A 25,778-nucleotide genomic window follows, 5' to 3' on the forward strand; every position below is an offset into this window, starting at 1 on the left:
GTCTGTCACATTTCACGCTGACACCAAGCGTTCACTGGGCGCACACACACACATTCGCTCACACTAACACACAGGGCACACAATATTATCGGCACATTCAAGTCAGGAGTACAGTCGAGGAGAGCACACTGAAGGTGAGTTGTTAAAAAAAACTACTCAGGGCAGAGACATTAGACCGGAATTCAGCCATAGACTCAGAGGCGGGGTCATTGGTTAAGATCGCGTTAATTTTAGCCGTGGTTCTTTCTTTGTAATTTTAGGTTGACCACTTTTTTATCTTTCTCTGTGCGCTTTGCTGTTTGCCCCTCTCCAGCTGGGAAAACATTGCCGGGTTACTCTTATTCAATGAAATCACCTCGAATAAGTTTTAACTTGATAGCTTTTTTGTTTTGTTACTATTATCTAAGCATTTTAAAGGGATTCATGGCGTGGGTGGCTAGCTACGGGATTTTTCTCTGTGTTGGTCGGCGCAGGAGGAGGGGTTGGTATGGCTTGCCAAGCTAACAAACGACATTACGCAGGCTGACTAAACAAGTTTAAATGTGTGTTAAAGTGACCAAAGTTTCCTTAAACTCAATTTTTGGAATAAACAGGGTTGTTGGTGAGCGACCGGATAGCACAGAACGGTTGTTTTACAGTTAGAATAAGCGTGATAACCGGTTTACTACAGTATGCTATGCGCACTAATGTTAGCATGTCCCCCCAATGTTAGCCTCCTGTGAGCTAGCGAGCCATGGCCGTACTCACTGTTCGGTTGTTACGGACTTAACGTCGTTAATAAATCATGAGACTTAACGTTGCTGTCCCGGGGTGGGGTGGGGGTAGCGAAACAAAAAATTACAAAAGTTACTGACCCCTGTCCTCAGTTGTGTTTAGTTAAAACACGAAGTGTCAATGGTGTCTTTGATTAGACAACGTTGTGTAACGTTAGTTGCTGAACCAGTTTGGGGAATCGTACTGTGTTTAGTAACGTTACTGAGACAAACTTGTGGGGAAGTGGCTATTTCAAAGTTGCAACACACACACTAAGTCAAAATAAACAGTGGCTTTTAATATTCAATGGTGACAATTTAACGTACATTTAGATTTGCAGCTCGTTGCCGCACTGCTCACTTTAACTGCTAGCTACACTCCAACCTTGTGTTTTTAAACAGTGTCTCAAAGCTTCTTCTGTGAGAGGAAACGAGAGGAAAACGCAGAAAAAAGAAACAGAGGAAATCCCCCGAAAGGAAATGCCAATCGCAGCAGCTGGCCAGCCAACGACTCAGGAGCCCAGAGTTTGCCCCCGGCTGCCCTCCACCCCGGAGCCTGTCCCTAAAGGGGCTGATTTATTCGACGAGGCGGGGGCGGCAGAGTCGGCAGAGCGAACAGAGTACGGGGGCGCGGAGGGGGGCAGAGGACTCGGGGGCTATAGTTACAGCCAGAGCGGCGCTAGGGGCTTTGTACAGCCCCGATCCACCAACGGCTCTCCGCCGCAGTCTCCGGCCGCGTCCTCCTCTTTCCACATCCACCCCTTTCACCCACATCAAATGGCCATGGAGCCTCCAAGGACTCGATCGCGTTCTCGGTCTGGATATTACCAGCAGTACGGTGGTGGGAATGGAAATGGAATTACTGGCAGCACAGTAATGACTAACCATCACCACCACCATCATCAGCAGCAGCAACTAAATCCACAGCAGCAGCAGCAGCAGAACGGTGCCGGTTGCGCACCACTTGGAACTCACAGCAACCACTCTGAGAACCAGCAGCGACCCCCAGGAAGTAACCCCTCTCCCGGCATTCAGAGGGTTTCATCGGTTCCCGGAGCGCACCGCATCCAGGCGGCAGGTAAATGTCCCCACTTGTCATTGTCAGTGATTGTGTATATGATAGTGTACCCTCGACCAAGAGTGGTGGAGGAATAACACGTTTATAGTAGACTTTTTTTTCTCCCCACAAGCACCGTCTAGAAGTGATAGAAGTCGAGGTGTTTTATACCTTGGGGAGATTTTGAAAGGCAAAGTGAGAGCAGGAGAGAGGGAGGGAGGGGTGGGGGGGTGTCCTACGGTTGGCATAACAAAAGTGTCTGTGCATGTGCGAACACATTTGCTGTATTCTAATTAGACGGGGTGTTTAACGTGCCTGCCACAAAGCTGCAGTGTGAATGGTGTGCACATACAGTAAGTAAATGAACAACAGCAGTCTGTGGTGTGGGCAAGGCTTGCCTGAAGTGTACTGAACTGCTGTGTATAGTTAAGTTAGCCAGACTGTGTTTCTTAAGGCACTGTGGCATGTCTACTTTTAGTTAGCTACACAAATATTGATGTATCTAGGTAACAAGCCTGAGAGTTTGTAGAGGCTAATCTTTGTCTAAACTAGGCAGGATCTATTCTTTTTTCAAAAGACTTACGGATACTTTGAGTCAAAATGAGGCTTGATAACCTATGGGTTAGAATTTGTGGGCTGCAAATGTGAAGTTGTGAATAAGAAAGAAAATGGACTCTCCTTGTATACATCTGTGGTTACACTCGTGTTCGTTTTGAGTACAGTCTTGCACAGCTTAGTGGGCGGATGGCTCTAACTGATGCAGAGTTTTTTTTTTTTTAACATACTCATAGCGTTGTAAATAATCACATGCTGTAGTCAAGAGAATCAGCTATATGACAAAATAGCATGTGTCATGTTACACAGAAGAGGTTGATCATAGGCTCTAATTATAGACATACAGACTCTATTGGGTTGTATGGGTATTTGCTTTGTCAGATAGTGGGGTTCTATATGTATTCACCTAACTGCCCAGAAAAATTTTGCAAGTGTGTGCATGGACTGGTGCTGGGTGTACAAGACATGTGAGGGCACTCTCACACAGTGAATGCAGTGCAGTGAAGCACAGGGCATAGAAACAGCACAGCTAGAGTTTCACATTCAGAGAGGTTATGGGAAGGCTTTTCTTTCAGCACACCTAACGGGCTTCTCAGGTTAGAAAAATTCTGGGTGGGTATTTGTCTCCTGTGGCACTTTTTATAGTGCCACAGGAGAAATAAGCTTTTTATATCGTGTTCAATTGAATTGCTAAAAGAATTGGTTACATGCATACATACAGTAAGTATACATTTAAATATTCACTACCGAATTGTAATTACTAAATGAAGTTTTCTAATAATTCGTTTGTTCTAGTCAGATGTGACAACTTACATGCTTTCTACATGTTGGAAAGAGTTATCATACACTTAGAAGACTCAGTTCAGCCATCTTTGTTATTGAGAAAGTCCTGTTTGACAGACTATGTGCTTAACCATGGAACAGACCAAATAAGTCCCAGAGTTGGCTTAGTCACCACACACATGTATTTTTGACTTCAGGCCACGTCATTCAACGACAGAGTGAGATGAAGATAATTGGTATATAAAAGCACAATGCAATGTTCTACCCATCCAAATTCCACACATACCACCAGCACCAAAAGTCTGTTTTGGTTTTCATTCAAATAAAGCAAGAACATATGCAAGTGTGCATGAGACACTGTTTGGTGACTGGAATTACCGGTCTGGGAAAGTGAGTGAGTTGGAAAAATAAAAAAGCTGATTAGACACACAAAATCTAAGGTCCTTATTAGGCTCCCAACCTATAGGCATTCTAACAATCTTTGTGATATATGTCTAGCTTTGTGTATGTTTGCTTGGTTACAGTAAACTCCAGCTCTTTCTTTGTATGGTTGTGATCTGAGACACAAGGTATGAAAACTGAATAAAACACAGGTCAGTTTGCCAAGTCAGAGTCACAGGAGTTGATCTACCCATCGTAAGACTTTAGTGTTGTGCCCTTGACCTGTGACCAACACTCTGTCATAGCATCTTGGCTATGAAATGAAGGATAGCACAAATCAATGGGAAGAATTTCTGTATTGCTTTTGTTTTCATCCAAATAGATTTCGATCTACAGGGAAAGGACATGACTAGAAATTCCTTAGACACTCATTGTCATAATTAATTTTAAGGCCTGCATATACACACATTTTTATTTATAGCTATACATGAAATAGGCCAAAAAATCAGTATGTAGCATGTATGTGGAAAAAAGGGTTATGTGTCATTTAGTAGCTATGAAAGCAAAGCAAAAAAAAATGCAGTTATTTTACTTTTTTGAACTGTTTACATTTTGAGTGAGCCAAATGAAGCCTCAGCACTAATTATTAGTTAAATATTCTCAAGTGAAGCAGCTGGTTAGTTACATCTTCCCCAGCACTACACACCTTTTATTAGACCCTCTTTCCTATCCCAGAATGGGTCCTGCTTTTTAGAAAAAGCAAGAGAAGCTGAGCTACTCAGTCTATTCTTCCCATGCTAGTCACCTGCGTTGGGCATGAAAGCTAATGATATCCTCTACTCTTCAGCCCCTCCCGTACTCTCTTCTTCTTGTAGCCAACTCGGACTCTTTTGGCCCCTCTTACCCCTTTGTTTCCTGTTCTATAAGGCCTCGAATATACAGTTTGGAGCTATCAAACTCTTTATTTCTTTTTTATTATCTGGTTTTAGGCACATAACTTTGTCTGCCATGCTGGGCAAATTAAAATGGGCTAGAAGATAGAAAGGCTCCTAAAAGATTATGTCCATAAAGTTTAGGGTCAAGGTGCAAAAAAAAAGAACCACAGAAAATGAAAAAGTACTTAAGTAAAAAAAGCCCACTGTAATGCTTAGATCTGCTGCCAAATTGGCCTGAGTGGATAAAAACATCCTCTGTAGCAGTTGATATGCTATCCTGATCCCAACCCACCACTGTCACAGCCTATCTTCTGTTAGTCACATTCATTTCGCCCTCCACTTTGGATCAGTCAACCCTTGCTGTACCCCTCCGGTCCATTTTCTCTGGCCTCCTCCATCACATTTGGTTAATGGAGGGATCGTTTTAATGGATTGCCCAAAGCAGCAGAGCGGCAGACGCTCCTGCCACTCTACCTTTACCCCTCCACTCCACTCATATCCTCTTCTCCATCCTTCTGTCTGCAAAGGACATGGAAACATGCACTCTGTTTTTTTTACTTTCTTTTGTCTTGTCACCCAGGCAACCCCCCCAATTCTAAGAGAAACAGTTTCACTTGGAAAGACCTGGTAGCAGGAGTTCCCTGCTACTCGCCATCACTCAAAATAAACAACAAAGCACTCAGTTTGGGCTGCAAGAGAAGATCTTGGCGATAGAGGACAGCAAACTTAAATTAGTACTAAATTCTAGATACAGGTCTGATCTAGTTTGGCAAAAAGATATACTTTTGAGAAGGGCTGGGAACAAGGCTGCCTGCCAAAGGTTACTAAAAAGGGTCCAAAGCTGTACTGGAAAAGAGGAGAAATAAGAGAATCGGTTTCAAAAGACCACATGGGTTATAAATTAGCAGTTGATGTAGGGAGGAAGTTAAGTGTGTGTGAGTTTCAGGAAGGGCAGGTGCCGACAGAGGATGAGGAAGGGAACAGAGAGATGATTATTCCAAAGCACAGGAAAATTGGCAAAATGAGAATGTGAACAAATTTTATTGGCTATGGCAGACTGTGGAGGAGACATAGGATGTCGTGTATTGTAAGGGAGGCCCGCCTCACGCAGTTGAGTGTGCAAGCTGGGAGGAGGCGCTAACTCTGACCGAAAATAGAGAGATAAAAAGCATTGGCTGGGAGCAGATGGAGGTGCTAGGAGGTGATGCTAGAGATGATTGAAGCCAAGTCCTAAGCTAGTGAGTGTTTGTGTAGCTGAAGGTGTGTGTCATAAAGACATGAATGAGTGTTTAGTAAGTGAAGAAGAAGGAAGAGAAGAGTTGTTGTATGTTACCCTTGCAGTTCCTATTGATGTAACTAGGAATGTCCACCGGAAGCAACCTGGTTTTGCTATGTGTCCAAAGCTGTGGTTCCAGTGTCCATTAGATGTAATTCAGAAGGAGTATGGATACCAAAAATTCTTGTTCTCTCACTTTTGTATTTTAATCTCCAGTAGTGTTTTGTAACAGTTCTGGGTCTGAACAGATCATCACCATCTTCAGCGTTTGCTTGTCATTTCAACATAACCTCTGTCTTTGTTCTTCCCTATTTCCTCATCTTTTTGTCCTCTTTCTGCTTCAGTTGTAACTGTTAGGCAATGAGATGGAACTTCCTTCAACCACTTCATGCCTGTATATGTTTACTAAAATAGTATCTAAGCTTGTATTGGACATTGTCTTCTGTCTGCACACATGCTTTTTCAGGATTATATATATGATAAAATAAAAGTAGAAAAATAAAAACATTAGACTGCAAATAGTTCATTTATTTATTAATTAAATTATTTTTATGAATGAAAGAACAAAACCTCTCAGACTAACATGACAACATGACAGGATCCTTTTAGAGTGAAGATGCATTCACCCTGTTGGATTTTCTGAAGATACAGAATCTTTCACGCAGTGGTTGTACAACTGTGTTACAGAGTGCAGTGTCTTCTTACGCAAACAATCTTTATGTAGTAATTCAAAGTATGCAAAGATGATTTGAATATAACTAAATGTGGATCAGAATGTGTTCTGATTTATTTTGGGTGGGACCACTTCTTTGAAACATGTTTTGATCGGTGCTGATCTTTAGTTTCAAAGCATGCAGATAACTACAATAATTCTGACACCTTTTCATATGCAAGCCATATGGGGAATGCATGTCCACATAATATCTTACTCTAAATAAAGTGTTCTGTCTTTTATGATGTTAGAGTTTAGTGCGGTAGAGCACCCATGGATAGAATGAAACATTTCTATATACTGAACTGACACTTAAACTACAACTACTGTATGAGCTGTGCACTTGCTGACCCAAACACATGTAACATGAACATTTTCCCAATTTCCCATTAAATTTCCATTTAGCTCCTCGGAATGTAGCTTGAATGAGTTGATGGCTCAGTTTGTGGTAAAAAGAATTTGGATGGTCATCTGCCTTTCTGTCCACTACTTTCCTCGCGACTAAACACTCAGCTGGTTTCTGTATTTCAGTGGGGGAGAAGGAGGCGAGGTAGGATGTGAGGACAGAAGGAGTGAGAAAGAGTAAAGCCTGTGAAGGATGGGTTAGCTGCGAGGTGTGTGTGTGTTCATGTAGCACTACTGAATGTGTGTATATGTGTGCACACACCTTGTTTACTTGCTGCTTGGGTGGGCTTTGAGCAGGAACAGAGCCATCCAAAAGGTATGCATCCATATAGAATGATGTCATTGTGGAAACCCTTTCAGAGAGGGAACTTAAAAGGCATCTAATCTATGTATTTTGTAGCGACATTTCACCGAAATATAAACCAGCAGGAATACTCTAATTGACTATACACTAGACTATGTGGAACTCAGACAGGTGGGCCGCTAGTGTGAATTGAGCAGTGGGTGCCTGTGTCAGCTGTAAACTACTTTAAAAGTAGCATTGGAAATCAAAACAGCCTGTTAGGTATGTATTTATATAATGGATAGTGTTTTTTATGTTTGCAGTGCAGGTCAGCATTTCAGAGTTGGCAAATGTTTATTGTTGCACAGGTTTCCTGGTTTTGTGACCAAAAATATAACAGCAGTATGACAAGATGCAGTATGACTGGGTTCCTTTTTAAGAGTTGCCAAGGCCAGCCCTGATTCTACCACTGAGAGTCTCATAAAGGAATGTGGTAACCGTACACACATTGTGTCTTTGAAGTGAGTAGAAGAACAAATTTAACATTACCTTGGAAAAGTTTATAGAGCAGTGACTCTTACTTTGAGCTTGAACCTTTTGCCTTAAAGATACCATATGCAATTTAGGCTAGAGCGAGCGTGAGACACTATGTAGTGTTTTCTCTGATTGGTTAGAAGGACTAACCCTAACCTTGCTGTGAGTCTGACTTAATGGAATGACTTATAAGAGCTGTCCTTTTATAAGATACATTTTAATGCATATGTGTACAGAAAAGTTGCATACTGTGTGCATACTGTCCGCATGTTGATTTGGCACAGTTGACCGTGGGCTTTATGTGTGGTTTTCAGACTTGGGAAGAAGTGCATGATGGAGGTGCAACCCCAAGGACTGCGGCGGTGACAGAACAGGGGAGAAGATAATGAGAAAGATAATGAGAAAAGGGAGAACAATAAATAGATGGAGGACTATGAAGTGGCAAAATCATTTCTGTTTCTATATGCACTCACTTGAGATCAGGTCTGTGTAAAGCAGTGTTGGGCAGGTAATGGCTGGGCAGGCGTTACATACCCGCCTATTTTAAGCCTGTATGCCAGCTTGTTACTCGACTCTGCTTTGCACTAGGGTGTGAAGTTTGCTGTGACATGTGTTAAGAAGGCGGGGGTGTGTGTGTGTGTGTGTGTGTGTGTGTGTGTGTGTGTGTGTGTGTGTGTACACATGTATATGTCCTCACTTTCTACGTTATAGAAATTAGTACAATATCTGCAGCAGTCAACAAGGTTTCCATCCATTTTCCCTTCTGGTACTGATAAACTGGATTTGTTAACCAAGCCTGTCACTTATCTATCATCTTATCTATCCATCCCCCCTCTCTATTCTCCCAACCTCTTCTGTGTTTTTGACATGAGAGGGAGAAGTGACTTAATGGAGAGACTGCGTAGAAAGACGGTGATGGAGATCATGGACAGAGATGGTGCGATAGGGAAAGCAAGGAAATAAGAATGCTGCAAGATAAAGCAGCAGGGAATGTATAGGAGAGACAGGACGGTAGATAGGGAAATAGATCGGTGGCACTGAGGGATGGTGATGAAGTGATGGAGAGTGTGAGGAGGAGGAGGACGTGTGAGGAGGGTGTCTGAGCTCAGTGCAAGGAGGGGGGATGAGAGAGAGGGAGAAAGAGAGGTGGAGGAAATGGATAGAAATAGCTGATGCACTCTGAGGCTTACAGAAAATCAATAGCAGTCAAGAGGGGAAGCCACAACCCCTATCCTGCTCCCTCTCTCTGACTGCTCTCTCACCCTCCACTCCCTCCAGTCATCTTCCTTATGTTTTTTCTCCTCTTTTGCCATTTCTCCTTCCCTCTCAGCGCTTTCACCCTTTCATGTGACTTTCCAGCCTCGTCTGCTTCTTTGCCACCTCCACCGTGCCCTCCTCTTGTCCCCTGCATTTTTCTCTTTCACACTCCCTCTTTATTCTCACCTCCCATTACTCTTGCACCCATATTGTCTTTTGACCTCTTTCCAAAACATCCTGTTTATTAGTACAGACTATTGCATGCTTTGGATGGAGCATCAGGGACTATGAATGCGTTTGTTCATATTTTCAGGAGCAAGAAAAAGATTTGATATGAATATTTTCCATCAAGATGCATAATAACGCATGAACAGTTAAGTTTGTCTAAATGAAAGTAATAGTACCAGCATCTAATCTGTCACCTGGGACTACGTCCTGTTTACAATCATCTCTGTGGCAAACATAATCTCATCCTGATTCTAAGATAGACGTCTTCAAATAAAACCTGTTCATTCTTAAGGGTTGTAAAGGAGCATTTTTATTTTTATTTTTTTATTCATGTCTAATTGTGCAGTTGTTCCACTGAATTCTTTTATAGATCTTGCTGTTATTCTTGCAGCTCTTTTCCAACAACATTGGCAACATGCGCATGTCTATTTTATAAGTTTTGGTAAGTGTCTTCTTAGAAGTGTGTGTGTGTGTGTGTGTGTTTCCGTGTATGTGTGCTTGCTTGTGTGTAATTGCGTCGTCTCTAGTAAGCTAAGAGTCACAGTGTGCCCATGCAGACAATCCGACTCTGGTTCTTCTCTCCAAGTCTCTGCTCTGATGCACTGTGTCTCCCTCTTGAGCTGTGCTGCAGCTCACACTTTTTTTTTTCTCTACACACAGAAATTTGACTTAAGGGTTCACAAATACACAAACAACAATACTACATTTAAATGTCAGCATTTACCCTGTCTCAGCAATTGAAAGTGGATTCAAGGGGAGCTTGTGCTTTACAGAATCCCTGTTTTGCACAAATGAATTCATACATGAGAAAATCTTTCATATTACCATAATTCTATATTAGCATTCTGTAAAGTGTAACATCACGCATATTGCAATTCTACCTTTCAACTTTCCTTAAACTAGATTGTGTGTACTATGCAGTCTGTGGTAGTATAACAGTGGACATGATGTCATTTAACATTTTTAAACTGCTCTGTAGCTTCTGTATTGTACTCTGTAGAGTGACTCTGACTAAATGACTCGCCTCTGACTCAATTTACCAGACTCTGACACTGTGCAAGTAAGACCACATTCAGGGAGGGAGCTGGGTTTTTGCCTATTGTGAATGGTGAATGTGTGTTGTACAGAAGAGCACCATGCATCTGGCAAGTCCAATGAATGCTTCAACAGTATTCCGTCCCAAATCATCTCTGTGAAAATAGCCGTTTAGCTGTTTTTTACAACTCTAATATAGGCTTTACTTACCTCAACCTTTTTCAAGCACTTTACTTTGCCTGCTCTTGGGATTGGGGTATGAAAGGAAAGGATTTTTTTCTTTTTTTTTTTTTAAGGACTGAGGAATTCAATTGTGAAAACCTCACTGTCTGCCTCTTCTTTCTCTTTCTTTCGCCCCTATTTTCTTTGTTGTCAATCATAGCTTTTCTTCAAAGACAGAGGCTGCAAGCTGGCAAAATCCCACAAACAAACAGCCAAGAGGTGAAAATGCTCTTTTTAAAAAGGCTGTTTTGCATCTATTCCTTCTAGGTTACCTTTCTTCATGTCTAGCGTAAAGGTAGCCTTGTCTGAAGTGCCCTTGGGAGCAGTTACCCTTGGATTCTATACCACTGCCACCATCTGTGGTGAGGACGTGCCCATGACAAAGGAACAAACAAAAGCCAGAATAAATAGTAAAGACAATAAAAAGATGAAAGGATTGTGGTGAAACAAAAGAGTAAAAGTCTTAGGCATGATGCAAGCGGCGGTATCATCAGAAAGCTTTTCTAATCCTGGATTACTGTGTTTGGTGTGTGTGTGTGTGTGTGTGTGTGTGTGCGTACGTACATACGTACGCATCTACATCTACAGCCTCTGTTTTGAATACACCATATGTGTTTTGGTCACTTTTGTGCTTTGCACATGGTCCTCACCCCTTGTCATAAACATGTTGTCATTGTTTTTATACTCTTGTGTGTTAAGTCCAAGTTGCATGAGAACAATAACAACAAAAGGATTAACTGTACTGTATGCAGATAAACATTGGATTGATTAGAATGGCTGAGTATAAAGATGCTATCAGTTTCAACAAAAGGTATTAACATGTTTTGTGTAGTATATTGCAAAATACATAACAACAATTGATACAGTAGTGTTCAAACATTCATACATCTGCTTATCTGTAACTGAAGGAAATTGTAGAAAAGTGTAGAAAAATTGAAAATGAGATCATGATTTGGCTGACAGTTTACTTTTAGGAGGCCTTTTTTTTCAACCACTGAAGCAATCCCATGCTTTCACCAACTCAAGGTCTATGTGTTTACATGAAAAACAGTACATTGTTGATGAATCATAGGTAAAGTTAAATGCGTTTGTAAGAAAATGATCACGTTTTCAACGGTTTCCAATTTCACTTTTGTTGGGGCAACATTGTAGCACTAAGAGGTCTCAGTTTTGAATGTTACAATGTGTATTAATAATTTATCTCACAGTGTGACCTGTTCTGCCCTTTCCTCCTCTGTAGGAGCCTCTAGCGGGGCCTACCACTGCCACCCAGACCATGCATATGGAGAAGAGAGTGATAAGGTAAGAAACATGGTTATACTAGCAGAGAATTTTTTTTATTTTTATTTTTTAAACGTCACATCATTGTGATTTAGATTATCCTAAACTCAGCAGTAGATGATATTCGGGAATATAATAAGAAACTCGGAGAACAAGAGAAGTTTTCTACTCTGAGTATACTGGCAGCAATGTATGAATCTCATCCTGCCCTGGTGTCTTTAACAGAATAGTATGCTGGGGCTGGAATTATTTTTGTGTTGTTGATGCTGTGGTCATGAACTCTATTAACTCATGAATTTGACTTATTTGAATATTTTGTGGATTATCTACAGTCCAGAATAAATCACCATGCATTTGTCATTTTAAATAGTTTTGTACAATATAAGGAACTTGAGGTTTATGTTTACTACAAATGGAAATGAAACCTTATTGTAGTGTAAGTAAAACTAACATCCTATGATTTTTAGTATTTTAGTGGTTTTGATCTACAAATTATGTCTATGAAATATCTTCCTATTTGCCTTTAAAATACATCGAAAAATGTTTAAAATAACATGTTTGTGAGAAAAACATATAGAGCATCAGACAGTTATTAATGTTTGTCGTGCAGATTTTTTCTTAACAGCTACACAAATGTTTCTGGATTATACATTATACAGTTTTAAATGGGCTGTAGCAGCATAAGCCTGTGGCAAGAATGCCCCCCATGAATGCTAAAATGAATTGTGTGCTTGTTTGTTGTAAAGGATATTCTTATGGGAAGATATGCTCACATTGGTGTGTGTGTGTGTGTCTGTCTCAATTTGACTAACAGGAGAGATTGTGACTTAAAATGGAGATAATTTTATGTTTTTTTTTTTTGAGGATATAAGACTAATTTAAAACTTAGCAAAAGATGTGAGTGTACTTCAGAAAATGACAAGCATCATCACAAGTGAAGGCCTGTGGTAAAAGCAAGCATATGAAGTGAGGATAGAGACGAGAGGAGACAGAATGCTGAAGAAGGTGTTGCAGAAAGCTTGGAAAGAGGAAAAGGGATGGGGAGGGGGCGAGGCCAAAAATAGGGAGGGGGTATTGCTAATGACTTCACCTCCAGCTGTGGGACTTGGTTGGAGCGAGAGAAGGGGAATGAGTGAAGGAGGGAGGGGAAGGAAGGGAGGAACAGTGGCAGAGGAAACAAAATGAGCTTTGAAATCTTGTTGATGGAAAGAAAATAAGAGGGGGAGGGAGAAGTGTATGAGTGTTAGTGGAAGCATGTCTGCAAATATTAATAATTCTGTAAAAGCAAATGACCATATTCAGTCACTGGGCACATTTGAACACCCGGGCATAGTTGTATCTCTAAGATGTGTGTTACCATGCGCTCTTTGGGGTTCTCTTTATTTACCTGGTTCTCAGCAGTGAAGCCACAATGGTCACTTACCAGTTACTTTGAGTAGATCTAGGCATATTCTAAATGTGGGCACAATATGGTAGGCTGTGTTTGTAGTCAGTACATCTGTTCCGCTGGGTGTGTGTGTGTATTCAGTAAATGTGGACAGAGTGGAAAGGACAAGGTAGGAGCTAGACGCTCATGAGCCATTTTCCATTGACTTGGTGCGGGATCTAGTAAAACACAAGCCGGCAAACTGGGAGTATAGTCATATACACGAAGGTAAGGACACACTTATTAATGACTCAGCCCAGTCATTAAACCAAAGAAAATACACAACTTTTAGAAACACTGCCCACAGTGTTATTATTTTATAGAGTCACAGGCAGTGGGTTTGATCAGGCCTATCGTAATTAAGTGTTTTGTTAACTTGCAGTGGGCAGATATGATTAGTTTTGTTGTGCAAATAGTAGAACTGGATGGATACAGGACTTTACAGGCCAACGAGCTCCCCTTCAAATAGCAAATGATCAATTTCTTTAACCTTTATTGGATAGTGTTGTTTCTACTATTGCAGGTATAGCACAGCTCACCAGTGAGTGCAAAGTGAGTCAGGACAGGGTTAATGAATGTTACAGAGCAGTGACAAAATAATGTGAAATTCCTACAGCCTTTCAAAAGAGCAGAAGGCCTGTGGTTTCTGTTAATTGCCATCATGTCACTGTCATGCTTTTCTGGTCCTTAAAGTACGAATAGATCCAACGCAAATAACATCTTTAGAAGAAGGTAAATCAAACTATATCAGTTATATATCTTTTGTCACACAAACATTTGAAATTTGTTTTCCTACCTTGAGTAAAATGTGAAAGTGCATGTTTCACTAACAGATGTGTTAGAGATTCAGAATGGATTTCGATTTCATGAAAGGCTTTTAGGCATAAACCCTTAGGAACAAGTGTGTCTAGGTGGTTTTTACACTGTGAGCACTGCATAATGTGCTTTAATATTGGGTATATGAGTAATATTGGGCATAAAGAAGCTCACAGTGTCTCTAAGCTGTGCACAACTGGGGGTGTTGAGCTTCTGAAAGTCATCATGTTTTGCTTTCTCCATAAAGTCTGGCTTTAGTTGAAACATGTTTTCACTAGACTTGTATGAATGTATAAGTGTACACAGGAAGCTAAGGCCACGTTATGGCATATTGCTTGAGGACACACACACAGACACACAGACAGTCTGCCTCAACACATGCAGACTATTGGCCATTAGTATGAAAGTTTGATGGGCCTGTCTACCCGCGTTAGTGGGAGAGAAATAGTGTCAGACAAAGGTGTGTGTGTGTGTGTGTGTGTTTGTCCTGTCTTAAAAACTAGTGTTGTCCCCTCAGATTTCAGGCCAGGGTCTTGGACAGGAGAGACAGTGGAGAAAAAAATGATGAGGGAGCAAAAGGAAGAGAGACTTTAGAGGAGCAGTTTAGCTTATCTGATGGAAGAAAAAGTGAGGGGGATGGGATGATGATGATGTTAAAAAGGGTGGGGAGGGTGTGTGTGTGTGTGTGTGTGTTAGAGGAGAGCCAGAACATGTCATGCTTGGGATGGAAGACAGTGGCTTAGATATGAAAATGGGCACAGTAGATGTCCCTAGGGTTTTGGGGTTGGGGGCTAGGTTGGTACAGGGGTTGTGGGTTGTCGGGTTAGAAGAGAGGGGGTTGTTGTTGAGACGAACACAGAGGTTTAGAGTGGGGGTGGATTGCAATGAAAAGTGGCATAGATGATGCGTGTCCTCCATATATCTTTTTTATTTTTTATTTTTTTGACTCTGAATTGTGATGTAACTATGTGTCTTTTTTTACCTTTACCAAAAGAATATGTAAAAGTATATTTATATACTTTCTGGTCACTTTTTTTTAGGTATATTTAAAGGCATATAATCACAAATATCTAATGAACCAGTCAAATGGTAGCACTTCAGTGCATGTAGACATAGTCAGGATCAGTATCATAGATGAAGTTCAAAACCAAGGATCACAATGGTGACAAAAGGTGATTTAAGTAACTTTGAAAGTGGCATGGTTGTTCTGTCAGATAAACTGGTCTTGAGTATTTCATTAACTGTCTATCTGCTCAGATTGTTTCAGAAGGGTCTGAAAAAGAGAAAATATCCAGTGAGCAGACGTTCTCTGGGGGAAAATACCTTGTTTGAAAGACAACAGTAACTGAAATACCCACTCGTTACAACCAAGGCATGTAGAAGAGCACAGCATATCAGACTTTAAGGTAGATGGGCTCCAGCAGCAAAAGCAAACACCAGGTGGCACTCCTGTAAGCCCAGAACAGGAATCTGAGGTAACACCAAAATTGCGCAATGGTCTCAATTTCCATGCCATGAGATTTTGGTGTTAGGATCAGAATTTGGAGTAACCATAAAAGCATTGATCCATCCTGCCTTGTTTTTAATTTAATTGTACAAATAGAGCACAATGTAAAGGCCACAACCTAACTGAGTATTGCTGCTAACCATGTCCATGCCTTTTGTTTCTGATGGCTACTTACAACAGGATAACTTGCCATGTCACAAAGCTAAAATCATCTCATACTGGTTTCTTGAACATGAAAATGAGTTCACTGTACTCAAATGGGCTCCACGGTCACCAGGTTCTATTCCAATAAATATCCTTTGGAATATGCTGAAATCAGAGATTTACATTGATAAAGTGTTTCAGCAGCAGAAGGGTCCAACAGAGTACTAGCAAGTTCTACCTAATAAAGTGGCTGAGCATATCAAGCTCTTCTTTTTTGTACCCTTTAAGAGCTCTTGCTTTGTTTCCTCAGTATAAATGTCAAGTCAGTCATACTGCTGAAATATTATAAGTAAAAGATTAAAACATGTAGTCCACCCCTAAAATTAAGGCTTTCTTTTTTTGTAATTAGAGGCTTTTTGTGTTTGACAGAGTAATTTATTTCAAATTCATAAAAGCATATGTACATTATTATTGTCTTCTTTTTTTTTTTGACATAAAAAAAGTTGACATAAGAATGTTCACTTTCTTCAAGCAATTAAAAGTGATTCAATAACAGCCTTATCAGAGTTGTTCTGCCAATAGAACCAGATTTTGACTAGTTGAAATAAGGGATAAATATAAAACCAGGAGGAACTGAACAAATTGTTACTGTTTGTCCTAACATACTAAGAAGGACTTTTGACTTGTCCCCCCAGGGGTTGCACGCGGATTTGGCATTTTTACGCCAGATGCCCTTCCTCAGACAACCCTCCCTTTTTATTCGTTGTGGGGACCGGCACCAAGGTGGCCCTTGGTGGCTAGGTGGGGCCATACCTATTGGGGTGGGCCCCCTCCTAACATACTACCTATTACAATGCAAATGCTTGCTGTCATCGACAATTGGCCGGAAAATATAAGCCAGTAAAATTTGTTTTTTGAATAATGCATTGATTAGCTCGAGCTTTGAAGAGGGTGTAGGAGGTTTGATGCTGCATCAACTACCATGTGCCCAAATGTTCAGGCATGGTAATTTACATGCCTTAATACAGCAGGCACAGACAGACTCAAAATCGTGTCATGCCAATACCCTCTCTACGACCCAAATTTGCTCTGTCATTTTGTGTCTTGTGTGTCCTCGTGCTGCACCTAGCTTTACTGCTATTTAATATCTTCCTGACCTACACACTTACTCCAACCCTAATTCACTTTTTCCGCCTTCTATCCAGCTGTGTCCTATCCCATTCTAGTCAGGATCAAATGAAGTCATTGTTATTGTTTTGTTTTTCCATTAGCTGCTTATGCTCAGGTCACATCCAGTGCTATGAGTGAGCGATACAGCCATTAGTGTTCAGCGTGTTTGGCCCTAAACTCAAAATACATTTTGTTCAGATTTGTTAAAACAGCAGTTTCTCTTCTGAAGCATTGTTCTTTATAGGCTGTGGAACTCATACAGTGGCAGCTGTCTGTGTATGAGTGTGAATTTGCGCATGTCTGCAGGCGTGTGTGTGTGTGTGTACACTTAGGCTGCTCTCCAGCTGTTTCCTGTTAGCTATCACACTGATCTCAAGGTTGCTGAGCTGTGTGTGTGTGTGTGTGTGTGTGTGTGTGTGTGTGTGTGTGTGTGTGTGTGTGTGTGTGTGTGTGTGTGTGTGTGTGTGTGTGTGTGTGTGTGTGTGTGTGTGTGTGTGTGTGTGTGTGTGTGTGTGTGTGTGTGTGTGTGTGTGTGTGTGTGTGTGTGTGTGAGAAAAGTCACAGCCGCTGAGTCATTTTCATCACACTTTAACAACATGTCTCTCCCGCAAAGAGGGAATCAAGTAGGTAAAGAAGGGAGCAAAGTTATGAGAAAGTGTGTGTTTGTACATGTGAGGTTTCGCTTTTAAGGAACCTGTGTTCTTCAGAGCACAGCTAAGGCTCATAAGCAACAATGACTAACAACGGTGACACATAAGTGCGTGTGTGTGCGGTATTGCCTCACCAAGTGCCAAGTGTGAGAGTCACTGCTTGACTGGAAGTGTGGTGACTCATGGATGAGTTGATGGGATTGAAAAAAAGTGGGGGGGGGATACATGATAACACCTTAGTCAGTCCAAACCTGGATGACTCCATCTTCAGATCGGTTACTGATTCTGTGCGTGTCACTGAGTGTCCCAACTACATGAGAAGGTTGAGCTGTTCATTTGTGTGTGTGTGTGTGTGTGTGTGTGAGAGATATGGACCAATGGTAGTGAGCGCATGCTTTGCGTTTGCATGTCCCCACTCTAAGAGGAAGTGACTTTGAACCCTCAGGGCATCAGAGTACTGCCGGTGTAATAAACACACACACACACACACACACACACACACACACACACACACACACACACACACACACACACACACACACACACACACACACACACACACACACACACACACACACACACACACACACACACACACACACACACACACACACACGATCACGATCACGATCATACAGGAAATGCCATGTGTCACAAAGGAACTCAGTGTCCATGCACTATAGGGCATGGGGACTGTAGAGCATGGTGAAATTGACTACGTTGATACCATTGCTATGGGTCACTAACCAAAGTTTCCCCTCTCCCACACTCTTCTTCTCTTCCTTCCTGTCCTTTCTCCTCTGTTTTTATGCAGAGTGAGGAAAGCCCTAGTCCAAAGCGCCAGAGGCTGTCTAGTCAGTCAGTCTTGGAACAACTAACGTCTTCTGCACCCCCACCATCCACTCCTTCTCCCCCAATTCGTCCCTGGGAGTCAGGACCCCCAAGTCGGAGACAATCTCATCCACACACACTCTACCACCAAGAGCGATGCCTCACTCCTGCACGGCTAAGACGCAGGTAGGTGCTTTATCGATCTCTACTTTCAAGTTCCACCATAATAATTTGATTCAAATACAAAAGTATCCCTTTTCTTCCCACCTCTAGCCCACCAGCAAGGCGTCAACGTGGTCGTCTCTCCAGACCTACCCGTCACTTGCCTCCCCATCATCACCCCTCCACCCAAGGCCCTGCACCCCGGCTAACATCATCAGAGCTCCAGGATGAAAACTACCAACGCAACCCCCATCACACTGCACACCAGACATACCCAACAAACACTCCCAGCGCTTACGCACCACCCCCTACAGCCGGTGGAGCAGCGGCAGGCTCAGAAGAGCCTCGAGCTTTCCACCCACCCACCTTGTCGCCACGACTCTTGCATCCGGCTGCTCACCACCACCACCATCACCACCACCACCACCATCAGCAGCAGCAGCAGCAGCAGCAGCAGCATCATGCAACTCAACAGCAGCAGGGTGCTGTAGTCATGGACTTGCACGAACAGGTTAGTCTGCGAATATTTTCAGTTTTTGTGTAATGACACATTCCGTGCGTGTGTGTGTGTGATTGGAGGCTCTGCAATAACTATAATGTGTTTCTTTCCAGCTGCCGCAGGGCAGTGTACCAGTTTCCTACACAGTGACCCCAGTCCCTCCTCATGGTCTTGCAGCTCCTTTGTGTAGTGGTCAGCACCTACCCCCCACCTGTTCATCGCAACAACCGGTCCCCACCTGCAGTGTAGTCTTCAGCGCAGGACAACACTACCACCCGGTGAGGAAAAACAAAGCCTTGTGTAGCTTGGTTGTTTGGTTTTTTTTTTTTTTGTTAACAAAAAGTACATTTTGTGTTGCATGGTGTCTTCAGGAAAAGTAGTTAAAAGACAGGAAGGACCCAGGACACTTCAGATTGAAGGGGATTATTAGTGTCTTCAGGTCTTGATTGCCACCTTGTGGCAAGACTCAGAACAGCACCACAGTGAAAGAACACGCAATTTATTTTCTTACGTTTCCCCCCTTTTCAATTCTCTAGATGCTTCAAGCATGTTCAATGCAACATTTGCCAGTGCCCTACGCTTTTCCGTCACTGCTGTCCAGTGACACTCAGTTCCTGCTACCTCCTCCACACCACCTTTCTCACCATCCACCCCACCTCCCAACACCCGGACAGTTCCTGCCTTTCCAGACGCAACAGCCTCGATCTGTAAGTAAATGATCTTTGCTTACATAGTTTACTGAGAATGTATTTATATTAACCTAAAATGGATCTAATTTAAGGAATATGGTATGGACTCCAGTATTTGCTAGTACGGATTCTAGATCTCCTACAGCTTCAGAAATAATTGCTTTTACGCCACATATAATCGTGTCATGGTTTTGCTAAAAATATAACTTCAGCAACTATCATTAGCCCTTAATTGCTGTCCCACTTTAACATCTCTTATCCATTTGGCATGATAAGTAACATAGAACATTTCTTCCTAGCCATTACAGAGGATTGAAAATGAGGTTGAGTATATTGGAGATCAGCTTTCTGTAGGCGGAGGTTTTAGCTATGCCCAGCATCACCACCATCACCACCACCAGCCTCCCTCCACATTGCCGCCTTCCACACCCATCCAGTTCCTATCACATCATGACCCCCTGTCACAGGAGCTCTTTACAGTGGTGAGTACATAAATAGAATGACACATTAGCTAAAACACGATGTATTTTACTTTAGAGGAGTAAATAATTTTCTTCTTCTTCCATTATTCTCAGCCGTATGCTCATTTTATGCCTCGGCGATTTACAAGCCGCCGTTACCGCTCTCAGCAGGCTGTTCCTCCATCACCCTACCACCCAAGCTTCCTGCCGTACTTCCTGTAAGTGTAAATTTCAACTTGTCCTTAATATGCCCTAGAGAGATAATATACCATCCACTAAACTTGTTTTTAACCACACTCTATAGGTCTATGCTTCCTTTACCCCCAAATGTGGCACCTGCCATCAGTCTAGAGCTGGATGTGGATGACGGAGAGGTGGAAAACTATGAGGTAGGACATAAAGCACATAAATTAATTCCAGTCTCTTCCCAGTTTTGTTTGAAAGAGCAATATTTTTAATACTCTTTAAATGGTTGACATGGCCTAGAGTGCATTCATTTATTTAATTATATCAACAATTCTTATCGCGCTGCAGTTTAACTGATCATACTTCCATAAAAAGCGCAGTCCTCTTAATTGTTTTGTGTGTGTGGGAAACCCTCAGGCTTTGTTGAACCTGGCAGAGCGGCTAGGAGAGGCCAAGCCTCGTGGTCTAACAAAGGCAGATATAGAACAGCTTCCATCGTACAGGTTCAACCCCAACAACCATCAGTCTGAGCAAACGCTGTGAGTACCTTTCTTCATTACGGATTTATTTATTTTTTTCACTTGTGGTTGACTTTGGGATGGTGTGATTTTTAAAATCTCTTTATCATCTTTATGTTACAGTTGTGTAGTATGTATGTGTGACTTCGAGTCTCGCCAGCTCCTAAGGGTCCTACCCTGTAATCACGAATTCCATGCCAAGTGTGTAGACAAATGGCTTAAGGTGAGTGAAGACACTAAGCTGATGGAATAATTGCTAATTCATCAGGTTTAGCCACTCGCACATAAGAATTTGGCATAGGAAAACTTATCCAAGTGTCTTTTAACTATATTGGGTTCTGAGGATTTTGTGACAGGGCTAATTGGTGAGCTAAGCGCTAAAATGCTGATCTGCTGGAAACTTAACAGCAATAGTCAATCACAATAACGTACTGGTACACAGACAGCAAGTTAGCTCAGAAGATTTAGCAAACTGTACTCCAGCATTTTATTTATCAGATTGGTGAAACTGGATAGAAAGAGCAACTGATAAGTTGTCCTAGCTTTCTGTTATGGATGCTCAGCTTGTGCTTTTTAATCATAGAAAAACACTCGAGGTCTGATTGGTTTGGGTATTGCAACATTCTAGCTTGCCATTTGTATCAATCTGGGTGTTAAAATGTTAAAAAGTTGCACAGTAATTGAACCTTCGTTATTTTCCCTTCCTTCCAGGCTAACCGGACCTGTCCTATTTGTCGAGCCGATGCATCGGAAGTGCAGCGGGACTCTGAGTGACCTCTGTGTCATATCAACACCAAAAGCCCACAGTCACAGACTCCCCTGTGACTCCTTTTTGGATGCACCATTCAGTGAACTTGTACACCTCTGCTCACAAATTCTGCCACATACCTGGGACCAGTGCTCCTTAAAACCCTTCAGTCTTCACTATAAATCCCCCCGGGACACTGAACAGTAAATGTCACCTGGCGTCTGCATATAGGGGTGTGGAAACATTCTACTGACTTGTGCTCACTTTATCGCTGGACTTCCTCAAACTACTACACCCCTACTACTCTGCCTTCTGCTCATGGTTTCTCCTTTCTAAAAATGGCCTTGTAATACAGTGTCAGGTGGACGTATGTGTATATTTTTCATAATTAGCCCTTTCAAACTGATGTAATATGTTCCGATGATGGAAAGAGAAAAATATAGTTATACTGACAAACCCAGAGGGAGAATTGGCAGTCCAAAGATTCTGGTAATTTTATTGTTGTTATCCTGGTTCTAATTAAGCGTTCATCTTTTCTTGGAGAGACTTTTTACATTATCTGCTGAAGCATTCACAATAATATATTTTTATGAAATTCACTCTAATTACAGTTGAACAGAATCAGTCGACTTTAAATTCTGTGTGTATTCTTGCATTCCTTGGTGTGTGTGAGCAGTGTGTAGGCCTGAAACAGAACTTTAGAAAAGTGAAAAATACACGTCTGGAGAAAACAAAAGTGTGTGTGTGTGTGTGTGTGTGTGTGTGTGTGTGTGTGTTATTTCTCCTGTGGTATTAATAGAGTTCATGTGGTACAGTGGAATGGCTTTCTGATTCCTGTTTTTCCCCCACTATTTTTCAGATTTATTTAAACTCACTGGAGGCCCAGGGTAACTTTAGATCTTTTACAGTCAAGATACGTTCAAACGTTTAGGACCAGGAACTCCTTCTGGGAATTTATTACTATTTTTTTAATGCCCCACATTATTAACACACTTTACAGTTAATTTCTAACTATGCGTACCCATCTACCTTGTTCTTTTCTGAAATGAGTCAAGTCTGAAGACTTTTGAGAAACATTTTAGTTATTTCCTCATTAAGAGACAAATTGGGACCCTTTATCCATCTTCCCTCAGTGCATATTGTAAATATATTTTGGGTCTTACATGTGGATGGGAAAACCTTCATTGATGCTTAATTTACTAGCCTTCTTTTAGGAATAAGGCCTTTGAAAACATGTCTGTTTTGGCACCCAAGCCATTTTCTGTACGCATCGACAAGAGACCATGTTATATCCATCACTGACAAGGAACAAGTTTAAAGAGACTTACAAGGTCACAGCTAAATCTACTATGTTTCACCAAGTGGTGGCTCTGGCACTTTAATATGTAGATTTAAGACCTTCACACTGAAACCACTGATCATGTCTTTACAGCCAGTGTGAGAACAAACGTTAATGTATTAAAATCATACATGTTTTCCACTTTGACTTCTTGTACCTAGTATTCCAATATACTTTTTTTTTAAAATATATTTTCACTGCACATCTGTTCATTTTCAGGTTTGGGGGCTCTTTCTTGACAATAGTTAGTCTCTGTAAGGCCTTTGTCAATATGATTTAACTCAAATATGTTCGCCACCTGCACACAACAGGTTTTCTAAAGTAATTTATCACCATGTTTTTCAATTGGTATTTTAAGTGAGGATGAAAGACTAACATGAGCCTTCGCAGGAGTGCCAAGACAGAAGTTTGGTTTGGGAAGTTCACACAGCTGTCAGCTGAGTCTTATATTGGGCGATGTCTTTTATAAATATAATTTTCCAGTTACAGCCTGTGTCGACCTAGTATCACACATGAGACCCATCAGTGTCTAGAAAGAACATTCATTTTATACAACTCCTTTTCAGTGTATAAAGTCATGTAATATCCACGGAAATGGAGGAAGATTCTATTTCCTGTCAAGCGTTTCCCTTGAGGGTCAAAGGACACAGTTGTGGCGATATGCATTCATTTTGTGTTTTAGGATTGTTTTGTTTTTTTGTGTTGGACAGTTTTCTGTTGCTTGGTACACTAGCAATTACCTCAGTCCCACTATTTATGTCTTTTCAGAAAATGGTGCCACCAGTATGATTAGTGCTTACCAATCCCTATTTGCTAATCCTTTCCATGCAAGTTGTTGGGTTCTTTGAATATTGTTTTCGTTTAAACGCTATGAAACTCTGTCATTAAAATGGTGTCATAGTAGTTTCATTATGTATTATATCTGTAACCAAAATCATTTGAAAGTCTGTTATGATGGTAATGAAATTTTTAACAAACATTTGTACATTTTGTATGAGAGTTATTATTAGTAATACCTTATTAAGTAGTGCAATGATTTTTGTTTTATTTTTATTTTTTAATCCTTTACCCCATCTTTTGGATTTCAAAAGCTGGTTCAATAATAAATGTATAACATCTTCTAAACCGTTGTAGTTATTCTTTCTTGAACCCCCTTTTTTTTTTTCCACGAAATGCACAACCCAGACAACAATCCACTTGGTGGCAGTGTAGTTCTGTTATCCCTTTAAAGAGCACATCATAGAATCATAGAATACAGTGCATCCATTAAGTATTCACAGTATTACTCACAGTAATTTTTTTTTCATATTTTTTTTTATGTTACAGCCTTATTCCAAAATGGATCAAATTCATAATTTTCCTCAAAATTTTCTAAACAATATACCCCATAATGACAATGTGAAAGAAGTTTGTTTTGCATGACGTCCATGGAATTGTCTGGAGACGTCCGAGACAGGATTGTATCGAGGCACAGATGTGGGGAATGGTGCTGAAACTTTTCTGCAGAATTGAATTGAAGGTCCCAATGAGTACAGTGGCCTCCATCATCTATAATGGAAGAAGTTTAGAACCACCACGGCTCTTCCTAGAGCGGGGCGACCAGCCAAACTGAGGGATAAATGGAGAGAAGGGTTAGTCAGGGTGGTGACCAAGAACCCAATGGTCACTCTGTAAGAGCTCCAGCGTTTCTCTGTGGAGAGAGAACCTTCCAGAAGAACAATCTTCGCTGCAGCACTCCACCAATCAGCCTGTGTGGTAGAGTGGCCAATAATCGGTGAGCCAAGCTTGTAGCATCATACTCAAAGACTTGAGGCTGTAATTGCTGCTAAAGGTGCTTCAACACAGTATTAAGCAAAAGCGGTGAATACTTGCATACATGTGATTTTATTTTTAATACATTTGCAAAGATTTCAGACTTTTTTCACGTTGCCCTCAGATGAAATCACTTGAAGGAAACATTAGTTCAGATTATGTCATCTTGTTGCTCACACTATGGAGTTTTTAATCATGATCAACCTGCTTTTCCAGAGCTCCCCCTGATGACATCATGCTCATCGTCTAAAACTAATTTGGGTGATGTCATCTGGTGGAGCTTTTCAGCTAGAAGTGGAGAAATATTCTAATAAAGGGAAGTCAGAAGGAAGTTTGGGGTGTAAATGTAGATTATTAGATTTAAAGTAAAGTCATTCAATTCAACTTTTCAATTCAACTTTATTTATATAGCGCCAATTTACAACAAAGTCATCTCAGGGCACTTTACAGAATAAAGTCAAGATTATAAAGATATATAAAGAGAACCCAACAATTCCCCCTGGAGCAAGCCATAGGCAACAGTGGAGAGGAAAAACTCCCTTTAACGGAAGAAACCTCCAGCAGAACCAGGCTCAGGGTGGACGGCCATCTGCCTCGACCGGTTGGGGTGAGTGGAAAGGGGAGAGAGAAAAGAACAGAGCAACAAAAAGCAACAACAAAACATCGGGCAGATTGGTGGGACCAGTAGCTGCATGCTGGAAGCCACACAGCTTCAAAGCCGGTGGACACCTGCAGAAAGGGACAGAGAGAGAGGGACAGAGGACGACAAAGACAACTATGGGAGAGAACACACAGAGTTAATGACATACAGTGGTGACAATTGCGGGGTGAGAGGAGAGGAGAGATGGTCAAGAGGAGGAAAGGAGCTCAGTGCATTGGGGGGTGGGTCCCTAAGCAGTCTAAGCCTATGGCAGACTAACTATAACTAACTATATGCTTTATTAAAAAGGAAAGTTTTAAGCCTAAACTTAAAAGTAATAGTAGTAAAAGTCATCTAAATGCTTCCTCCACCACTCATTACTGGTGCACAGTTTGTATCAACTGTGTCAGTGGTGTAGAAGGAGCCAGTGGTATTAATCTGACTCTGTGATCTTTATGCATGTCTGCTCTTCTTAATTCACTCA

The 25,778-nt window shown here is 41.4% G+C and overlaps 1 protein-coding gene across 3 annotated transcripts; it reads left to right on the forward strand.

Moving 5' to 3' along the window:
* rnf38 (ring finger protein 38) lies at positions 1-23,967 on the forward strand. Of its 3 annotated transcripts, XM_067498200.1 has the most exons (13): positions 1-134; positions 1,155-1,830; positions 11,656-11,717; positions 18,224-18,426; positions 18,514-18,913; positions 19,015-19,179; positions 19,438-19,608; positions 19,890-20,072; positions 20,166-20,269; positions 20,356-20,440; positions 20,655-20,776; positions 20,879-20,978; positions 21,467-21,627. In XM_067498200.1, exons 2-13 carry the CDS (start codon positions 1,233-1,235, stop codon positions 21,527-21,529), a joined length of 2,256 nt encoding a protein of 751 aa, XP_067354301.1. In that variant the 5' UTR covers positions 1-134; positions 1,155-1,232; the 3' UTR covers positions 21,530-21,627. The 3 variants fall into 3 exon arrangements, with proteins under 3 accessions (XP_067354301.1, XP_067354300.1, XP_067354303.1); XM_067498199.1 differs by lacking the exon at positions 20,879-20,978 and having other exon boundaries at positions 21,467-23,967; XM_067498202.1 differs by lacking the exons at positions 1-134; positions 1,155-1,830; positions 20,879-20,978 and adding an exon at positions 8,361-9,600 and having other exon boundaries at positions 21,467-23,967.
* The last annotated feature ends 1,811 nt before the right edge of the window (positions 23,968-25,778 follow it).

This window comes from Channa argus, chromosome 3 (assembly GCF_033026475.1).
Source record: "Channa argus isolate prfri chromosome 3, Channa argus male v1.0, whole genome shotgun sequence".
Lineage (NCBI taxonomy): Eukaryota > Metazoa > Chordata > Actinopteri > Anabantiformes > Channidae > Channa > Channa argus.